Consider the following 21,533-nt stretch of genomic DNA (forward strand, 5'->3'; position numbering starts at 1 on the left):
CATGTCTTCACTTATGGTGTCTGCATGTGTGTTCATCTGCTTTTTATTCATCTATTTTATCTTTGCACTGTTTTTTATTCTTTTTAAAGCACTTTGTGTTAGTTCATTGTATAAAAAAGTGCTATATAAATAAAGATTGATTTATTTATACAAAAAAAATCCAGCGATCCTCCACAGAGCGGGATAAAGCCTCTCCTCCTCCTCCTCCTCCTCCTCTCCCTCCTCCTCCTCCTCCTCTCTGCAGCCCATCACTGTAAAAATGGTCCACGCGTCGTGAAGAGGACGACGTTCCAGCTGCTCACAGGAGTCTGAGCCGACTGCTTGACGCCCCGAGAGCAGCGACCAGCAGGAAGAAGAAGACGAGAGCAGAGACCAACCAGGGGGCGCTGGACGCTGGTCTCTGGACGTCTGGACGTCTCTGGAGGAGGGAGACGTCCTCCTCGTACCGCCTCCGGCCGGACGCCGCCTCCCCACCGGGGAATGGCGGCGGTCGCGGTGACGTCTTCCTCCTCATCCTCTGTTTAAAAAAAAAAAAAGAAGCTGGTTTGAGTCTCGTCGTTTCTCTGACTTGTAATAAAAAACATTTGGTGCAGAACTTCAGACACACGTTCAGGTCGAACACACGTTTTACCTCACACCTGTTTGGATGCACCTCCGGGGTTCATCGGGGGGCCGCGCAGGTAGCATGGGGCAATGGGTTGAGGTCGGCCTTCGTCCTCCTCCTCCTCCTCCTCATCTTCATCTTCACAAGTGTAGACAGGGGGGTTTCTGCTCCGCCGCGCTCTCTGCCAGCAGACACAAAACACATCTCGTCATTAAAAACTTTGACATTTGGAGGAAAAAAACTTCATTGTAAATCATGAATCCTGCAGAAAACTGCCGACTCCACAGTTCTTAGGGCAGTGGCGTCCATCCGTTTTCTTGATGGACCTAAATTTCTACCTTTGCAATCTTCGGTCCTACGTGGACCTCAGGGACGTGAACACAAAGTGTACCTGTGGTGACTGAGGCCTCGCGAGGGGGGGTCCTCTGAGGTACTGAGCGGGGACGTGTTTGGGCTTGGCTCCTTGGTGGCCCCCCTCTGGAGGAACAGCCCGGGCTCCTTGGTGGCCCCCCCCTGGAGGAACAGCCGGGGCTCCTCTGGCTCCTTGGTGGCCCCCCCCTGGAGGAACAGCCGGGGCTCCTCCTGCTTTCTGTTGACACATTTCTGCTTAATGGTTTCACTGATACCCTTTAACTACTTGCGAGTATTTATTAGGAGTACTAAATGCCATACGAGTACTCCGTGCAGTATTGCACCACATACCGTTATCAGTATCGACGCATCCCTGGGTTTTTTTTTCTTCAGTTTCATGTTTTCGCTCCTCTTTTTGTTTTGGAAATAGTGAATAAAGACTTTCCCCTCCCTCCCAAACTAAAACCAGCCTTGAAGTGATCACATATTTATCCAACGCCGGCGAAAAAACGATTCCGCGAACGCGCCCGCCGGGGTGGCCTTTATCTCGCCTGACATTTAACTCTCCGCGCTAAACCGCCGGTAAATGGCCACTTCTGTTTAACTAGGGATCAAACTGGCCGGCACTTTAGCGGGGAAATTAAATGACACAAGGAGAGGAGAGGAAATCAGGAGCATAATTGGAGACGCCGCCATCAACTCCTTCAAAACTGGGCCGTGGAGAGGGCGCTCGCTGGGCCCCGCCGGGTCAACAAGTGATTCTGCCCAATTGGGAGAATCGCGGCCCCCTCGTTCAGCGAGAGACCTCGACACCCCCCGGGGGGTGGGGTGGGGGGGGTTTACCCTTCCCTCTCGGCACTGAGGTCAAGAGACTTGGCGGAGTGCGGTGGCCAACAGTGTTGAACTGAAAGAGTCGTCGTCTGTGATCCAGCTGCCGGGAGGGCGGTTCAATTTATAGCCGCGGGGACGGCGTGTAAACCGTGGGGGTGTCAAACTCGTTTTCAGTTGAGGGGCCACATCCAACCTGATCTGACCTCTGGGGGGGGGCCGAGGAAGCAAAACAACAGATATGGACAAATGCAAAGTCTTTCCTTCTTCTGATCCTTTTGTAACTGAAACAATTTGCCAGTCTATTCTGAAATATTCATATTTAGGGAAATCGGATATTATATTTGCAAAAAAAAGAAAAGAAAAAAACTGGCAACCTGTATCTGGATATCGTATTTTTATTCAGGAATAAAGAATTGCTTCAAAGAAAAAAAAAATCCTGTTCTGGCAGTGACCCAGTCGGACTGCAGACCTGAATCAACTGAGCTCAGAAAGCTGAAGAGGAGATGAAAGTTTTTCAAAAATGTGCCGGAGGTTTGATATTCTGGCGACTTCAACGCAGATCATTTGTGACCAAATGAAGATCTCGACATTTCAGATGGCTGTTTTGCCTCTGCACACGTCGTATCTCCACACGAGGACAGAGCAGAATGACGGACGACTTTCAGGCCTTGGGATCGTCACTGATCGTCTCCATCGGTGTGAGGCTGCCGTCGATGATCCACAACATTTAGTCTGAACTATTGAACGGACTGCCGGTTTACGGGAAAATCCCAGCACTCACACAAATCACTGTATGTCGCTATGGAGACGGCGTGACGGGGGTTTTCCCTTGAATTTCAAAACAAAATCAAACTGAATGGAGTTTTATCAGTCTGCAGACTAAAGCTCACGGGGCTGGTGTGGCTCACAGTGAGGGTGGTACTGCAGTTATTTACATTAAAAGTCTTATTTCCCCGAGATTAAAGGAAATACTGAAAAATGGAGCAGTTTTTCTCAATGATGGCGGCGAGAAATCATTTTACGGTTACGATGACGGTATCAGACGCCGTGTGTCAGTGTTAAACCTGCAGGCTCTTAAAAGCTTTGCTCATTACCATTATTTTTCATTAAGATCACTCCCCCCCCCCCCCCCACCGTCCTCCAAGACAAACCTCATGTTCTCACCTTGTCCCTGCTGGCGGCCTTCGTGGCAGAAGCTTCCCCTGCGGCTCCGCGAGGCATTGAGAAGTCCAGTCTGCCGCCGGCGACGCCCCCCAGCAGCTCTACCAGATACTTGTAGTCGGGCTTCTCTTGGTAATCCAGTGTTTTAACGTACAGGAGGAAGCGAGCCACCTCGTCTGAAAACAGAACCGGGAGAGGCTCCGCTAAACGAGCTGGAACAGCCGACGGCTCGGCAACACAAAATGGTGTCGAGATCTGACGGTCAGACGAAGGAGGTCCTTCACTTCCTCACCTCCAAATTATTCCCTCAACGTTAAATAGTCAGGATCTTCACAACAACTGAATGACATTGAAAGACGCACCACTCTCAAATCACGGTTCTAAAAACCTCGAACTTCACTGTGATCTTTTAAGCCAATCGGAGATCAGCGAAGGTTCCATTGCCCTTCTTCAAGGCGCCGTAGGGGTGGGATTTGAGGAAGACGAGGTTGGACACCGTTGCTCCAGCAGATCCTGGGCGGAAATCGAGGACTTGGCCCAGTCGGAGGCGCCGGGTTTCGTATTGGTCTGGACAGACCACCAAGTTGTATTTCCATCACTGCGACCGTAAACCTACGTACAAAACTACCAAGTCCAGGAGAATCTGTTTCCACACAGACGGAGGATTTCCCAAGAAGCTCCACCTGTTCAGCGCCTCACAGCACCATTGTTGGACACCCAAGTACCAATAAAATTGCTTTTCTTTTCTTTCCACTTGAAAATATTGTCATTAAATGGGTCTAAGTGAGAACAAGTAGCGACACTTCTAAAACTCTCTTTTGAGATGAAAGAACTCCTCACCTGGTCACAAAGAGGATTATGTGATTGTTTGATTTTATACTTGAGCGGTTGAGAAGTTGATCCACAGCATTGATGGTGTATTTATTTATTATGTAAAATTATACTCCCGCATAAGTAAATTTTTTGCTTTGAAGCTCGAGTTCTTGACGAACTTGTGAACAGCCAAACGGGACGAGATCTACAAATATACTTTTATTTCCCCCAGTGCCGGCCTGAACGAGCCTGAAGCCACCAGCGGTGTTGGAAAACGTTCTTTGGCTTATGTAACTCTGTAAACCACTTCTGGACGGAGTGAGTGAAACGGCGGCAAAGACATCATGAACCTTGAAGGTCTTCCAGTGCAGATAATCCACTCGCCGCTCATGTATCTCCACACGCCGAGGCCATTAGGCACGCTGTGCGTATGCAGTGTGAGGACGAGCGTTGGCGTCACACACACACACACACAGGCCAGACGGTGTGTATGACACATGCTGCAGTGGATCCTGCATCACACACACACACACACACACACACAGCAGCGTTTCGTTGATGCATGCCCGGGCTCTTATCTGCGGCGAGCAGCTGGGCTTTGTCAGCAGAGGAGCAGCCGGGCCCGACCATGCATCACACAGGTGTGACTTCTCCTTAGAATGGAGGAGCGATAAAGCAACGCTAACTTTGAAAAGGCACGTCGGCGGGACGGCGGGTTTCAGTTGGCGCGGCGCGGCGCTCCGCCGCAGCCTCGGGTGAGTTAAAGACGGACGTCGATGCATCTGATCAGTTTCAGCCACGTTCAAAACAAACGGATTAAAAAACCCATTTATTAATACGGCTTTTCCACTTTCCACGAACTGGTGTTGTTTGTTTTTACTAATTATGAGCACATTTTATGGGCCGAGCCATAATTGGAGAGAGGAAGTGGGTTTTAGAGTCTTTCTGAGCTCATTCAGATCCTTCCAGTGCAGAATCATGACCTGACCTGACAAGGACACGATATCCTCCAAGTCTTTGTCGGTCTAAATCCAAGTCCGCAATTTATACCGACGCACCTCTTCTCATATTGACGCTGCTTCCCAGGTGCCACAGTTGTTGGGAATTCCCAACTTGGAATAATGTTACTAAAACTGTGTGTGTGTGTGTGTGTGTGTGTGTGTGTGTGTGTGTGTGTGTGTGTGTGTGTGTGTGTGTGTGTGTGTGTGTGTGTGTGTGTGTGTGTGTGTGTGTGTGTGTGTGTGTGTGATAACAACAACATGCTAACTACATTATGTTAACGGTTTGTGCTGTTTCCATGTAAACGGACATCATTTTGAAAATGTTGCTGTGTAAAAGCAAAACCTTTCTGAAAAATTGCTCAAAATGCATTTTCACTTGAAACGCTGTTGTGTAAGCAGGTATTATTTTACGAATCCTTGTTTCTTTTCTTTTTTTTTCTTTACCCTGTACCAATTTTGTTGTGTTTCTGCAATGTAAAGTCTAAACGAAACAATATTTCAAATACAATTATAAGCCCTCGATGTAATTTTCCAGTTTCTATCTACATCCTGCACGTCATCCCAAACGCCCTGGATCTCCGAGTTTGACCTGAAGAAGGTCAAAACTTTACTTGATGCTGCAGTTTCCCGACAGGAACGAGTGGGAAAAAAAACGTCATCTCGGCATGCTGGACTATCGCCTCACGAGAGCCCGGCGCTCCGCTGTGGATACCCCCCCCCCCCCCCCCCTACCCCGTCTTCTCCTCACCGGAGGAACCTGAAGACTTGTGCAGAACCGGGCTCACCTGTGCTGGATCCGCTCGGCGACAGCTGCTGGACCGACTCTGGCAGATCGTCCATCAGTCTGAGAGGAGCGAAGGACGGAGGAGGAGGAGGAGGAGGAGGAGAGAAAAGTCAAAGAACAGACCGAAACGGTGTCTCGATTCAACTCGGGCTCTTAGTTCATACAGACGACACACTTATCGAATCATGATAACTTGGCAAAATGCCAATTTTTACTCAATCTAGCTTGTTGTCAGCACAAATACAGAACGCTGGTTTGAAATCTAACATATTGCAGGTGTTTGATAAGCGTAGCAAAATAATCTAAAACTTTTTTTTATTCCTGGAAGCCGTGACCTTCCAGGAATGATTCAGAATTCATATTCCGGCTCGATTTTACACAGGTTTCTGGAAGTGAAGGCGTTTTGTATGAAACCAGTGAGGACCTACTTGACTTTGGCCTCTTGGACTTTAGTTGGATGCATGAGAACCCTGTCCCATGGGAGAGAACCGCAGATCCAGTGAAGAAGGCAGAAACCCAAAATCTGGAGGTCGCCACGTCTGGACGGAGCTACACACACACACACAACACACACACACACACACACACATGAAACAATGGTCAGAAACTCCAAATATATCTGCGTTTTTTAACTGTGAACAATGATTGTGAAAGCAGCAGATTACAGACGCATGAACAACAGGATCTGTTCTTATTCATATGCTAATACCAAAAGTGACTTCCTTGCTTTGGATTTGGAGTCGGCAAGACATAGTAACCTGAGATTACATCCAGAGGATGGTTGGCGGTTTGGGCTCCTGTCACTTCAATGAAAAGCTCCGCCGAGGACCAACTCCTGCCGACTCATTTGGGAACGTCCTCGCATAAACGGCCTTTATTTGCGATGAAAACGAATCCTTGTGGCCTGCGACACGAACCAGACGCACACATAATATTCCAATCTCCTCGCAGACACCGACTGTAATACAACAACAATGTCTGAGGACAAATTGATGCCACATGAGGCGCAAGTCCATAACAATGGTGCACTGTTGACCCCACATCAGTACATCAGTGAGTGAAAACGACGGTCAGGGATTGGGATTATAATCCCAGCATGTTCCCAAAGAAGGCAACTTTAAACTGTTTGATATTAACTAAAACTGTTTGGTGGAGGGTCGTTTGTTTTTGAGGGGAATAATTGAAGTGAGAAAAACAAAAATTTGATGCGACTTTTCTTCAGCAGCAGGCCTGGCTGTGTGGGTGTTTCACTGGGTGTCCCCCAGGGTTCAGTCCTGGGTCCACTTCTCTTTTATTATTAACCATCACAATGGAACTAATTTTTATTGTTGCGCCGACGATACACAGGTTGATATCTGCTCCAAACCCACCGCTGCCGCCTCCGTCATCACCTGACTTGAAGACAACCTGAGCTGGATGAGCAGGAACCGCCTGAAGCTGAACGGCAATAAAAGAAATCGAGGCCCTGCTCACCGGCTCCAAATCCACCGTCATCAAAACACAAGTCAGAAATCTCGGATTGCTCTTGTTATATCACTGAAGAGCGCCTGAGAGTCATCATCCTGCAAATTCTAGCTAAACGTTAAGCTCTCCGGGCTGGTTGCGGCATCAGTTCATCAAAAAGCAGGGGAAAAAAAAAAAAAGGTGCTTCGTGTGACATTCTTCAAACATAGATTTCATATCGTCACCTCCAGCAATGGAGGTTGTGTATTTCTGCTCTGCGTTGTGGACGACAACTGTCTGTCAGGGAATACAGTAGAACTGAATCCCTCTTTGCCCGTGCACCTACTACAATCACATTTTAATAATGAAGCTTAAATATATCACACGTGTGGTTTTTCCACTATTGATTACCTCTTCGGACTCTCCTTCGAAAATCCAGCTTCGTTAGAGAAATTCAAATCTAATCGCCTCATTTAAAATGAACTGTTCAGCAGACTGCTTGATCTCATAATGTGAAATAAATGTGAGTTAAAGGAACTGCAAATTCTCCATTCATCTAGCGTGAATGACTGCGAGAGAGCAATATTCACAAGGATTAGCCGTGGACAAAGTGTTGAACGGCACTTTGAAGAACGGCGGCGCTCAAACTGTACTGGGCTGCGAAGAGCACAGGGATCAGCCGGCTGCTCCGTCAATGTCTGGAGAAACTGAAGGATTTCCACAATTCATAACCCGAAATCACTTCGGCACTTCGGGGATTTGAGCAACAGAATTTAATATGTGAGAATTTAATATTCGGAGGCGTCAGAAATTGCATGTATGATGCCAGCGATTTTTCCGTGAACTGCGGCTTACTTAAGAGCAGGTGGAGGGTGTGTTTGCATCTGAGTGTGTGTGTGTGTGTGTGTGTGTCTACACTCGTGTGTGAGGTCTATCAATACTTAGCGACCGAGTCCATCCGGAGGGGTCGAGCCCGGGGAGTTTTAGCAGCTCAATACTGTAACGGCCACCACATGTCTCGGGAGAAATTACCTATCGACTGGGCTCCGTCAGAGGGGAGAAATCTCCTCCCTGAGCCGCGGCCAACATTGATCCTCCCCCAGCCAACAGGCCGCTCTGAAGAGGACGCACTGTGGCGAGCACGGACGACCAGATTACGCGGCGCGTGTGGGGGGGGGCTGTAATCTGATTTCACCCGAGACAAATTCAGAGTATCAGGATTTATCAAGTTACAAACTTCTTCTTGGCAAGCGGACATCAAGACAGAAGGACACCTGGACGAACTGAAGACAGCGAAAAGGAAATGACCGCCAGCAAGCAGGTTTTTGCGCCTGAATCCCAAATTCTAGACTTAGGCTCCCAATGCTTAACTGCTTCAACCCTGCAGGGAGCTGAAACAATCAATGTGGGAAGAGCAGGGTGGGAGGGAGGGTTGGCGTTGAATGCTGGTGAGAATCAGCTCCTCACTCTGCACACCGACTCTGCAGAAGTACAACAAGCCGTCCAAAACATTAGGTACACCTTGCTGGAAGCATTACTAAATATCAAATCAATCAAACTTTAATTCTATAGCCCTTTACAATCACCCAGTGGTACCCAACGTGCTTTACGACAAAGCTATAAAAACAATACATTAAGAAATAAATACGAGAATAAATACATAAAAACAATAAATAAAACACAGGTGTGACGGTGCTGCAGGTTGGTGAAGCTTCCAGAAATTCATAAAAACAGAGCATACAGAATAAAATACTCTGCCCTAGACAGAGTTAAAAGCCAACTTAAAAAAGTGAGTTTTCAGCTTTGATTTAAAAAGGCGGAGATCAGTGGTGGTGCGAATGTCGGGGGGGCAGTTTCAGCAAGAGAGCGACACCCCACTGTTTCTATCTCCACCTTGGAATATCTAGAAGAAGCTGAGCTGAAGAACGTAGGGCCCTGCCGTGGTCACGTAGAGTTAGAATATCAGACAAGTAAGAGGGACCCGGGCCGTTGATGGCATTAAAAACAAACAACAGAAGTTTAAAATCGATTCTGAAAGGAACTGGAAGCCGGTGGAGAGACGACGGCACCGGGGGGACGTGTTCACGTCTGGATGAATTTGTTAGCAATCTGGCAGCGGCGTTCTGCACTAGCTGAAGACGTGAGATGGAAAGACTGGCTGAGGCCGACATAGAGGGCGCTACAGTCGTCCAGTCTTTTTTTTTTAAAGACTTCTTCCAACATGTGTGAAAAGTGTAAAGGAGCTAAAGAACAGATCTCGTACTTTCACGCGTCTCAACAACCGATAGAAGCCCAACGTGAAGCGGAGAACAAAACCTTCCCCGGTGATCTCCTCTCCTATGTGGGGATACAAACCAAACGCACCTGCAGATAAAGCAGCGGGCGGCGTCGACGATACATTACCTCTAAACGCGCGACCGTCGGCGCTCCTCCTCGTCTCAACAACTCTAAAAAAAACCAGAGACGTGTTTGCCCTTGTGGGTGTAAAGTCTGCATTAAGTCAGCGCTGCGGCGAGGTTGCCTATTGTTGTAAATAATTACCCGGCGCTTCATTGCTACCGAGAGCCCATTCAAGGAGAATAAAGATGAAAAATACATGCTGATACCGACACAGGGAAGAGGGAGGGGGGGGGGGAAGAAAAAGAAAAAAAAAAAAAGTGTTGCAACTCCCAGAGCGCCATAATGGATTAACAATTAAAAAGATCAACAACTACATTAAGTGCCGCTGCCCTGCGTCTGTGCTCTGGGCGTGTTATCGTGCCTCATAATGGCGCTTGGTGCGTCTGCTCTGTTGTATTTAATGCGCTGTGCCCTCGTGTAAGGAATGGCACAGGACAGCATGCACAAAGCAGCCCTCAGAGGAAGCCTGGACACACACACACACACACACACACACATACACACACGGTACAGAAAAACACTAAACACCCACAGAAACACACAGCACGCACGCACGTGCTCGGGAGAGGTGATGAAGCGACGGTGTTGTTGTTAATTATCTCCCATTGTTATTCAGATTCCCTAAAGTACGGCGCCGTGTCACACTCTTAACCCCCCCCACCTTCGCAGTCTCGTCGTTCAGAGACGGTCTTCCGTCCGCTGTCCGCCCACTGAATGCCGGTAATTACACCGTTTAGCTCCGGGGTTCACGGGACTGCCACTCGCAGGCGGCGCTCGAGCCGAAGGCTCACCATGGAAACCTGCTCGCGTCTCGGCGGAGGACTGACGTGGCGGTGGCGGCGGCGGTCAGCGGAGGGCCGGTTCAGACTCCGGCCGTCTGTCGCAGCCTCGTGGACGAACGCTTTGCCTGATCCGCCTGGGGTTTCGTCGGGTTACACAGCCGGACACGTCAGACACGTTTCTTCGAGGACTCGTTGGAAGACGTCGGTACACGTGGTGAACGAGCCGATCTGGAGCTCCGCTCTTAGTGTGGGTTCAGACGTTAAAACTTTTTATGAGCACCTCACTGCCAGATGTTTGCGCTGGTCAACTGGAACCAGTCATTCTTTGCCATACCTCTTGAAAACGTACTGATTAATAACGAGACTAATATTTTCATAATCGTCAGTAATTCTGTCAGTTATCCACCTCCTTGTCCTCTATGTCAGTGGTCCCCAACCTTTTTATCACCGCGGACCGGTCAATGCTTGACAATTGTCAAGCCGGGGGCTTGTTTTTTTAATCCAGGGTGCTTGGTCTCCAAGTGGCGAAGCAATTTTGAAGGCTTCATAGCCTCGTTAGAGAGCCGCTAGGGCTTTGGTCTGTGGGAATCACCTGTCGAGTAGAACTCCTGGTACCGTCTGCTAAAAACTTTCTTTTTCTTGGAAGTCGTCGGCTCTTCTTCTGTCTCTTCACCGGCCCCTTTTCCCCTCCGAAAAGAAACTTTCCAAACACGTCTGTTTTTTGCTCATTTTGCTAGCTTGTGGGTTAAACGTTTGGCGCTCTAGTGACCGAGAAGATCCGGTCATTTTTCAAAATAAAAGATTGTTCAGACTCGGATAATAAACACAACGGAAATAATTAATTATTTCTTGTGCGGCCCGGTACCAATTGATCCACGGACTAAAAACACACCTGAAGGCTAAAGGAAAACATCCCTGTTGGTGTCTCGCTGAAACGTAAGGTCCCCACCGAGACGTCCAAACTCCGGCCCAATGCAGAACGTTCCTAAAAGTACGGTGGAATACCACCACATACGTCACCTTCACTGAATAATTCTGCCGTTCGCTTCGTTTTCTTGACGCGTCCCTCCGATGAAAACCGACCGCTGTGTTCCGAGTAATAAACGATAGATTCAGTCACGGCTTCCCGCGAGAAATAACTGAATCTTCTAGAGCAGCGGTTCCCCAAACACTGGTACCGGTCCGTGGGTCATTTGGCACCGGGCCGTACAGAAAGAATAAATAACTTACATCATTTCCGTTATATTTATATCCGAGTCTGAACAATCTTTTATGTTGAAAAGCCGTTCCGTCGGTCATGTGAAACATTAGCGCTTAAATTAAACCTACAAGTAGAAAAATGAGTAAAAAAAGTGGTTTTTGGAGAGTTTCTTTGCAAAAGGTCCAGTGAGGAGACTTTTAAGAATAACATAAAAGTAAATAGAAAGACATACACAGTAGATTCACATTTATTATTATATTTACAAAATTACCACAGTTTTCGTGTTGGTCTGCATGATTTTATTTTGGCGTATTTATTCACCACACTTTAAAGCCGGTCCGCGAAAATATCGTCTGACAATTAAACCGGTCCGTGGCGCAAAAAAGGTTGGGGATCGCTGTTCTGGAGTGGTTTTTTTTTCCCCGTACTCGGACTACGATTGGTCAGAAATTGACCGGAGGAGGTGTTCTTTGTTTAAAAACTCCTTCCGATTTAACTTTGTGTGTGAATCGTGAACGTTTGCGGCGGACTGCTTGTGCACAGACACCGTCGCGGGGGGAAATGAAGAGCGTGTTCCGCACATGCGGAGGGGGTTAAAAATTGACATGCTTTTCTGTTTGATGGCCTCTGCTGACAGGACACTTTCGGGCCCTTCTTTCATCCATCGATCGCGCTGATAGAAACTCGGCCGCGGCGATTAGGCAGTCTGAGCCACACTAACTCGCGGTATCGAGCCGTTGGCTAGCGGAGTCAGCCGGTTGCGGCGCTCGCCGAGGGTTATCAGTGGCCCGGGCCTCAGCTCTAACCAAACATCAAAGCCTGTAATTAATGGGGGGATGAATACATGATGCAGGTTATGACTCTGGCTAATTAGGGAATTGTTAAACAGAAGACGGTGCCGGAGAATTCCGAGGGGGAGCGCGGACGGAGAATCGATGGTCAGTGAAGAGAGCGGGCATGTAAGCAATTTGCCAGTTAATGTGTTCCCAATATCGGCTCGGGAGAGGCCGGCGCACCGCGCCGCCGCCGCTATTTTACATGCATCGACAGGGAGGAGAGCGCAAACTGCAGCGGCACGGCCCATGCGAACGTGGAAAAACAACGGGAGGGGATTCAAAATACAAGTCGTTACGATACACAGGGAGTAAAAACAGGTTTCTGAACGACACACCGGAAACTCCACGTTTTTAAGCAAAGGATCTCATTTCCATAATCCCACACACATTTCCCACAAGGTGGAACTAATGTGGTCCTACAATGTTTTCTTCACAGGTAAATAGCATGTTGACATCCTGGTCACCATATTCATTTTCAGCATGTTTCCATATTCTTCCGGAAAATGAGCTTCTGACATGTTTACATTTAATCTGTACAATTGCACACAATGCACATCTCACTTTCTTACTAATATTTTGCACTGCTCTGTTATTTTATTTTATTTTATTCTATTTTTTGTGTGTATATGCTTACTTATTTATGTATGTCGGCTCCAGGGTAGACGGCAAAGTAAGAATTTCATTCACTGTGAAACCTGGCTTTTACTGTTGAGATGACAATAAAACACCTTGAACCTTGAAACTTGAAAATGTGTCACAGGAAAGGCCCCTGCACACTCCCTTTTAGAAGTCGCAGGCCACGCCCCCTCGCAGCATCCACACGTCTTCGAAGCGCCGATTTGACCTTTCAACTGCACAGCTTATTTCTCGTTTTCAGAAATGCATTCCTCTGAACCGTTTCAGTCAAAAAAAAAAAAAGAGAAAGTTTGTGTCCCAGCCGCCATGTTGGTCCGGTTTTAACCGCGGGAGCCGAGTGATGCGTTCAGGTGCATCACGTAAACCCGCCCTCCAACATGTTAACGAGCTGCGGGGCTCGTTACAACAGCGACGTGACAAACTAAATAGGATTCCAATATGACTGATTGTCATTACCGAGCCGTAACATTTTGTTTTTCACTAGAATATGTTGTGTGTGCGTGGAGAGGCTTACCGACTCCCCTGTGAGCGTCGACGCTCGTGTACTCGATGGTTCCGTTGTGACCCTTTTTGGGGTTCTCCTTGTATTCCTTGTGGACTCCCTCGGGGCAGAATCTGTACGACAGCCCGTAGTCTGCCAGGTAAACCTAACAGTACACACACACACACACACACACACACACACACACACACACCACGATGAACACACACGTCGCTGCACAGCGCAGGACACCCTTGTGGGGCTCGTCTGCGTTCGACCGACCTGCTCGCTGTCGTCGTAACCGAGCATGAGGTTGGCAGCTTTGATGTCTGCGTGGACGTATTCCTTGTCGTGAATGTACTCCAGAATGTCCACCTGCACACACACACACACACACACACACACACTGTGAACAAACTGAACCCTGCAGGCGGCGACCGGCGGGCAATCCCGTGTCGATGGTCTCACCAGCCTCCGGCCAAGCTGGAGCACCGTGGCCTTCTTCAGTCGGCCTCGGTTGCCCTCGCAGACTTTCTGGAGGTCGCTGCCGAGCCGGTCCATCACCATGAAGCGATACCTGAGTGGGAACGAGAGGAAGAGACTCAAAACCTTTGGGGGTGGGGGGGGGGGGGGGGGGGGGCTCCTTTGACTGCTGCGAAAACTCTCGAGTCAGATGAAAAGGATGCAGAAGGTTCTCGTACGGCTTTGTTTTCTTTTTCTTTTATCCATCAAGAACACAAATATCCCCAACAATGGAAATACGCCAGGTTTTTTGATGTTGTGACAGATTGTTGTGGCGGTCACATATGAATAGTCGACGTGGTTAAAAGCAGCAAATTAGCCGGCGAATGAATGAAAATGAAGGATATCCTTGTTTTCCTTCATCTCTTTACGGTCTTGGTGTTATTCAGCAGGAGACGCATCGAGTGCATCGCCTGAAGAGGCGTTCAAGGACAGCTCTGAAACAGTCCTCAGCTCAGTATACCATGAATAAAGGTAAAAGTAGAGAATTATCAACTCTATACTGAGGGGTTGTTGTGCGAGTGTCGGGAAGAAAAAAAAAAGGAGGAATTTAACAAAACTACTCCCGTTCAAAAAGGATCATTCTGGGAAAAAAAAGATGGACATGAACACTCTGGTTCTCTTTGTAATCAACACTTTGAAGCGTAGGGGACAAAGCCTCGGGCCTCATTAGGGTCCGTGACCACAGGCTGGAAAATGTGAAAAATAGTTTCACAATACTTAAAAAAATTAAATAAAATCACTTCTGAAAATAACTACAATCTCAACATGAAGCCGATTTTAATGAAACCTTTTGGTGCAAAACGCAGTGAATGTTGAAACGACTTGTTTCACGATGCATGTTTTTCCAAACTCCCCGACAGCGCGGCTTTTGAGCCTAATGCTGGTTCACTGGTTTTGGAGATCCGTTCGACACCCTGACCCGGATCATTTTAACTCCTAATGATCCACAGTGAACAACTTCAGAGCAGAAAAAAGCCTGCGATCCAGACCACAAGCTGAGAGCAGCTCAATCTGACTTTCACCACAACATCTCGGACTCCCGAGGCCCAGATTTGCCTTAAAGTCCTCGTGAAATGAAAATTCGACCTCCAAAACACTCTGGCTGTCGCTTCTAGGATCCTTTTTATGCTAACTGGTCGATGGGTAAAATGTTAAAACATTTCCTCTGCTGGGCGGAGCTTCTGACAACAATAGAGTGACATCACGAGTTGTGCACACGCCCAAGTTGTGTTTACATTATGGAGGATCAGAGTTTTGACCACGAAGAGACTGAATTTAACCATATTTCATCATCATGGTCATTTCAAACCCAGTGATTGATGAAGAAGACACAGAAGGTGGTTCTGCCATCGGTGACCCCGTCTGGAACATGTTTGAGGAAGCAGAAGACGCTTCGTCCTCCATTCGTCCTCGTCTCCTCGCCTCAGCAACCGCCAGTTTTCACCTTTGAGGCTTTGAGGCTCCTGACTTTTGGCAGAACGATGAATGTGGCGAAGAATGTGGAAGCACTTTTCCGACTGCAGAATCACTGAAGATGAGTCCAGGTATTACTTGATCGTCTACTAGCCGCCCGAGCTAGCGGCTCCCGCCGCCGGTGCTCCTTTTCTCCTCTCTCGGTCTCTTCCAGGCTCAATCTTTCATCAAGGCTCATAAAACGCCGACTATAACTTCAAAACACTGTAAAAACATCGATATTTAAGAGGGAAACAAGCCGATATAAACACAACAGATCGAGATCTGTACAACTCTTGACGTCACACATAGGCTCCGCCCACAATGGCCCACGAAGAAGGATTCCCCCGACTTCGTCGGCTGGAGATTCAAAATTCAGATAACTTTGTTATGCGACAACAGTGGTGGGGCAGAGTCGGAGGAACCTTAGAAGTAGAACCCCAACTATCGTTTTTTGCAAAGTAGTGTTTTACACTTCACTAGGACTTTAACAGAGGTTAGAAACGAGAGAAGATGGAAGGGAAGGGATCTGAATCCCGTACCTGAGGTCTTTCCACTCGGCCAGTCCCGACCCCCAGTACGCCGGGACGCCCAGGAAGTCCAGTCTCCTGCCTCTCCTCCATCTCTGCACTGAAACAAGACGAGCACGTTCCCTTTCGCTCCACAGTGGCTGTTCGCACACATTGTACCGACCGGGAGCGGCTGGCAGCCGCAACTCCTCGATTGTCCCAACAATATTAGACTTTCATGATTGGCTGTGACCTCCGGCCCCCCCGGGCGGCGCTCCGCCGACACCCGGCCTCCGTGAAAGGGAAGGAATTTGTTTTCATTCCCAGAAATCCGATTTGCCCTTGTAAGTGCAAGACTGTGTGAATATAAACAGTGATCTGAAAGTATGGGGACGACGTGCACACGCACACACGCACACACAGACACACACACACACACACACACACACACACACAGTAGGACTGGCTTGGGGCTCGATGGCGGCCGGCCTGACTGGCTCTCAACCAGGCTGGCAGGTGGTCAGGGGCTCAGCGGAGGCACGGGCATCATTACGTATGAGTGGCTTCCTCTCCAAACGAAGGCAGAGAGGAGCAGGAGGGGTGGTGGTGGTGGTGGTGGGGGGTGTGGGGTGGGGGGGTGAGGGACCGCCACTGAGGTGCATGTTTGCTTTGGCTTATTATTAATTACTGAGCGCCACGCAGCAAAAGCCCCGGTGTCTGCAGCCACTTCATCAGTCAAACGCACTCGCGCTCCAGTGAGCTGCCGGGACGCCGCCGCTCACCGCTCTCCGCCTTGGCTGCCCTCTGGTAGAACTTGAGCTCGGAGAACAGCGGGCCGTTCTGCTGGTACTCCTGCGCAGGCGAGAGGAATCAAGCGTTTCGTTATCGCCGCCCGAGGCTGAACGTGTGAACTTCAGGAAGGAGGAAACACAACCGCCGCACGCGGCGGGATCGGGAAACGCTTCCCCGTGAAAATGCATCAGTTTTCGCATTTTAATCACAGAAAAGGTTTTTAGGTTTTACGTGGTAACATTTTGAAAACAAGGTCCATTTGTACGGAAGCTGAAAACGATGCAGTTAGCATGTTGGGCCACAAGATGGTGCTGTTGTTTGTTTTTGTAACGGAACCAAACGCAGACGTCCTCAGAACGATACGACGTAAACGATACCGATGGGAGTCTAGGGGCTCCCCCGTCGCTACGTTGTTTTCAGCTTTACTGCAAGTTTCCGTACAAATGGACGTTGTTTTCAAAATGTTACCACGTAAAACGTAAAAACCTTTCTGTGATTAAAATGCAGAACTGATATAATTTTCACAGGCGCGAGCACAATGGGAGCGTTTCGGAAAAGTTTTGTTTCACACGGTTGCCATGGAGACGGGGTCAAAGTATTTTCAAAAGATTGTTTGTTACGCATTTATACGAAGACAGAGCACTTTTCTTTTTTCAATAGTTTTCACTTGTAAAATGTCACTAAACAGACACTAAATCTACACCCCATTTTTTTCTCCTCCTTTCAAAGAAATACTAAATCACGGTCGTATCTTCACTTCTACTGTATAAACCCATTTCTGTAGTTTTGAACTAAATCTAAACCAGATATAAAATGTTAGTTATCGTATGCGTAAATGCATTTGTAGGCGTGCGTGTAGATAGAACGCTCGACCTCCACCCGGCAGGGTTGGCTTTTTGGGGTCTTCATGATGATGACCTCCCGCAATGCATGATGGGAAAACCGCCGTTTTTGAACACGATTTTCAAAAAGAGCTGCTCTTTGTTGGATATAAGATAAGATAAGATAAGATAAGCTTTTATTGATCTCACAATGGAGAAATGTACTTGTTACATTCTGCTCTTAAGGACTCGTGAGTAGGAAAGACAAGAAATGTGCAAACAGATAAGAATAGAGGTATATTATATACAATGACTATCAAGAACTCTAAGGGCCAAAAGTATTTACAGTAAAAACTAATAATAAATAAAATAAAATAGGACCAAAATAAAAAAAAAAGATAAAAATCACAAACTATAATAAAGTATAATAAGTTCTAAGGGGAGCAAAATATACAGTAAGATGAAATACAAGGAAATTAAACCATGATGGGGGCGGCAAAGTGTAGAATAAGAGTACAATAAACATACTATAGTAAAAAATAATAGCAGTGTTGGCAGTGCAGGTTCAGTCCTAGTACAAGTGGTAAAAGACGGCACTGCTTATCAATAATGTGAGTAAAAGGAGACATGAGGCTAAATATTGCATTTTGACATTTGACAGTTGTGTATTGAGTGTTTTTTGATTCATCCAAGTCGACTTCCTGTCGTCTGCCTTCCTCTCTTAAGAGCGATTTCCTAAACCGTACTCTCCTAAATACACTCCCGACACATTCAGATACACTGAATCTAAGCAACTTGAATCCACACGAGCTGGAGTGTAGCCGCAAAAAAGAATAGAATCGAAACTTCACGTGTGAGGAAGTGGCACGTGGACTTATGACGGTTCCCCATCAGCTGTCCAACATAAAAGCGAAGTCATGTGATGCTCAGTGGAATAGAGACTAAAGAGAACAAAGAGGAGCTGATGGTGAAAGGATGAACTCACCACTTTTATAACAAAGCGTGTGTCGTCTGCGACAGGTCTGCCCGAGTCCCGAGAGGCTGGAGAATAAAAGAAAACAACAACAACAAAACAAAACATAGCATTATGTATTTTATTTCTGGACTTTCACACGTTTGGACAGAAATCGGAGCTGAGCTCTTGACGGGTTTTGTGGGAAATAACGGCCGATCAAAAACAGTGATCAATTGAAGAGGTGCGGTGAAGGAGATTCGACTGATCTGATTGCGGCGGGAGGAGGAAAAACAGATCAATCCGAGCCGCGTCGCCCAGGTAGAACGCAGAGGAACATCCACAGGTTCACACGTGTGTGTTATCAGACACGGCGCGCTCATTACCCAGATAGATCAGCCCACAGCCGCCCTGACCGACGCGCCTCCCCAGCCGCCACGTCGTCTTCTCCGTGTCGGTGAGCAGGAAGTCCGCGGGGAGCTCTTTGGGCAGGGCGCTCTTCCTCGGGGGTGCCATGAAAGCTGAAGAGGTTTTAGAGGCAGAGATTTAGAAACTGAGGCGAGACTGCGATCCTGAAGCTTCAGACAAAAAAAACGTGAAGGAAATAAGCAGGGATGCACCGGTGGCCACATTTTTAAGCTCCAAGTACTAATTTTAGCTCTCTGCCGAGACAGAGCAGCGATACGAGTAGTTACTAAATGCCATAAAGCATAATTTACACTCCATATACAAACAATAGGATAATACTGCGTCAGTCGTGTTTTGTGTCACTTCAACACGCATTTAGAAAATGTCGGAGGTATGCGTCTGGTGACATAGACGCTGTTCCGAGACAATACATGTCTTGGCGTGTGGAGTATAAATTAGGTTTGAGCTTAATTTATTCTCCGTATGCAAATAATGTGCGACGGCGATGCATCGCTGTTCCTACTTTGCCCCCTCGCGGTATGGAGGCGAACGGCGTCAACAAACCTCGACGCAGGTTTTTTTTGTTCGTGCAATCAAAAGACTTTGTGGAGAAACCTCGCAGTAATACTAGTGGTCGTCAGTTCTCTAAGCTAAAGAAATGCACCTGTGGACAGGGTTGCCAGATTGGGCGGATTTCCGCCCAATTGGGCTATTTTTGTTTACATCAGGCGGGGGAAAGGAAAAAAAAAATACATTGGGCTGGTTCATGGTACATGCAACTTCGTGGTTTGGGTCGGTTTTTATTGGAATTGGTGGCTTCTAAGATGTGATTTGGCTGGAAACTGTCAATCTGATCTGGCAACACTGCCTGTGGGCAAGGCAAGCCAAACACCTTGAGTGAAAGAGAAACCACCTGCTTGTGTACGGAAACGCTGCAGAAACCTGCAGTATACCGGCCACACAGATTAATGGCTGACTTGTAACATGTATAATTAGCAGTGAGTGACATAAGGGCCACGATTTAGCTGCACGTCTAATCTTCACCGTGATTCTGATTCACACCTGCTGCTGAGGATGGAGCTTAAGCCCAGCGGAGTGAACGTGAATGTGGCTTGTTTGGGGCGTTCTGGTTGTTTTAAGCACACAGTGTATAATTCGCAGACACAACGTGCTGCGTTAGACACTCAGTTTAACATGAAACGAGTCAAAACCTTCATATTAATTAGCCACCGAGCAGCTAACTTAGCAGGGTGTCCGACTCGAAACTTTGGAGAAAAGTACAATCCGTAACGTGCTCAGACGGACCTAATGTCAATGAAGATTGGTAAAAATCGCTGCTCGTACCGTGTGACGGCCTCTTTTTGACCTTTTTCTTCTTTTAATCAACCTTTAACCGGCTGCAGCTGAGCAAGCCGACAAAACTTGTAATTTCCGGAAACATCACGGCTGAGCCAATCATAAAGAAGGAAAAGTTTCTCCACCGTCAGCAGCCAATGGGAAGGTAGAGTAGGCGGGACTAGGAGAAATATCGACCAATCAAGATAGAGAACAGTTTCTATTATTAGAAACAAAGATTTAAAAATCCCGAAATACAGATTTATTCACTTTAATTGAATGAAAATCATTTTGATAATGTTTAATTCTTAATTTGTTTTGGGAGGGGGGGGTTTGGCAAACAGTTCCTATTAGATATCACAACTTTTATTTTTCAATCATTGTTTGTTAGAAAATGTGATGAATATTGATTGTTTTCATATGATTACCAAATGGAAAGTTACAAAAATTATATTTCAAGACAAAGACATTGGAAATTTGTGGACAATTCCTCTTTTTAAAAATGAAACACAGCTGTTAATCCGTCACTTCTCTCTTTTGTTTTCAGCTTCAGTAACATTAATAAGAGCTTCATCACACTCCTTTATTTAATAAAAAAAACTGTAAAAGTATAGGCCAAATTCATTTGCCAGTAATACCCAGAACCAAACGGGTCCAGTTGATCAGATCAGAGGAATTGTGGATCAGTCTTCTCAAATTGCTCGACAGCGACTGCAAGCAAACACAAAGAGATATCTCGACAAAGATCTTCACAATGTATATTGTGCAACATTTTAAAACGTGTTTGCTGATGCAGATTGCATTGTATGAAGCATAATTCAAATGAATGATCTCTGACTGTATGACATTAAAATCATGCAGAGCTTAAAAACATGAGCTAAAATTTTAACGTGTTTTTTCAAGAATTTGAATAACTTCAAGTTACATGATATCTGTTTCTGGTTCACGTGGCTGGAACTTCATAAAACGCAAACTGGTCAATCATGTGTAAAGTTCTACCAGAAAAGGAACGTAAACCTTGAAACGAGTACCCACCAAATCCTTTGGGAGCAACAATCTGAACGAAGCTCCTCTTGTTGATCAGATCAGAGGAATTTTAGAAACATATTTTTCCTTCCACGGCTTCATCGCAGAGAGAAAAGCGGGACGTCTGATCTCACACTCCGGCGTCTCCGCTTAGATTCAGCTCTGAGCCTTGACCGGGTCACGGTAAAAAGTGAACACTCGTCGTTCGAAGCTATTTCGCCGTAGACCTACTTGCATGTTTGTTGTTTATTGTCCCGCAGCATCAACCGCCATGTGGTGGAGGACACGCTATTATTCCGTATCATTCTGTAGGATCTAATAACACACTTTAATTTCCCATCCGTGATGGTTGAAGGGTAAGGCTGATTTTGTAAAGAAACCAGACACCA

At 47.0% G+C, this 21,533-nt stretch overlaps 2 protein-coding genes across 4 annotated transcripts in view; one reads left to right on the top strand and one right to left on the bottom strand.

The window, feature by feature from the left end:
- Positions 1-378, top strand: part of fancl (FA complementation group L) — a gene marked incomplete at its 5' end in the record, with an annotated part of 29,952 nt that extends 29,574 nt beyond the window's left edge. Inside the window, one exon of the mRNA XM_080507019.1 lies at positions 245-378. Within this exon, the coding sequence (XP_080363145.1) occupies positions 245-277 (33 nt within the window). The 3' untranslated portion in view covers positions 278-378. The remainder of the gene's footprint in view (positions 1-244) is intronic.
- On the bottom strand, positions 154-20,219 carry vrk2 (VRK serine/threonine kinase 2). 3 transcript variants are annotated; one of them, XM_080507016.1, is made up of 14 exons: positions 20,128-20,219; positions 18,762-18,896; positions 18,409-18,464; positions 16,593-16,662; positions 15,844-15,931; positions 13,793-13,901; positions 13,607-13,699; positions 13,358-13,490; positions 5,974-6,094; positions 5,547-5,605; positions 2,951-3,123; positions 996-1,193; positions 639-785; positions 154-517 (listed from the first exon to the last, which is right to left on the bottom strand). In XM_080507016.1, exons 2-14 carry the CDS (start codon positions 18,889-18,891, stop codon positions 299-301), a joined length of 1,596 nt encoding a protein of 531 aa, XP_080363142.1. In that variant the 5' UTR covers positions 18,892-18,896; positions 20,128-20,219; the 3' UTR covers positions 154-298. The 3 variants fall into 3 exon arrangements, with proteins under 3 accessions (XP_080363142.1, XP_080363143.1, XP_080363144.1); XM_080507018.1 differs by having other exon boundaries at positions 431-517; positions 632-785; XM_080507017.1 differs by lacking the exon at positions 996-1,193.
- Between the last annotated feature and the right edge of the window lie 1,314 nt (positions 20,220-21,533).

The sequence above is a fragment of the Blennius ocellaris genome (assembly GCF_963422515.1).
Source record: "Blennius ocellaris genome assembly, chromosome: 13".
Lineage (NCBI taxonomy): Eukaryota > Metazoa > Chordata > Actinopteri > Blenniiformes > Blenniidae > Blennius > Blennius ocellaris.

Coding starts and splice junctions, on each gene's coding strand:
- vrk2 (XM_080507016.1), bottom strand. CDS start 18,891: ATGGCACCCCCGAGGAAGAGCGCCCTGCCCAAAGAGCTCCCCGCGGAC. Junction 6,095..13,357: donor CGACGCTCACAGGGGAGTCG/GTAAGCCTCTCC, acceptor GTGTGTGTGTAG/CTCCGTCCAGACGTGGCGAC. Junction 5,606..5,973: donor GTCCAAGAGGCCAAAGTCAA/GTAGGTCCTCAC, acceptor CGCTCCTCTCAG/ACTGATGGACGATCTGCCAG.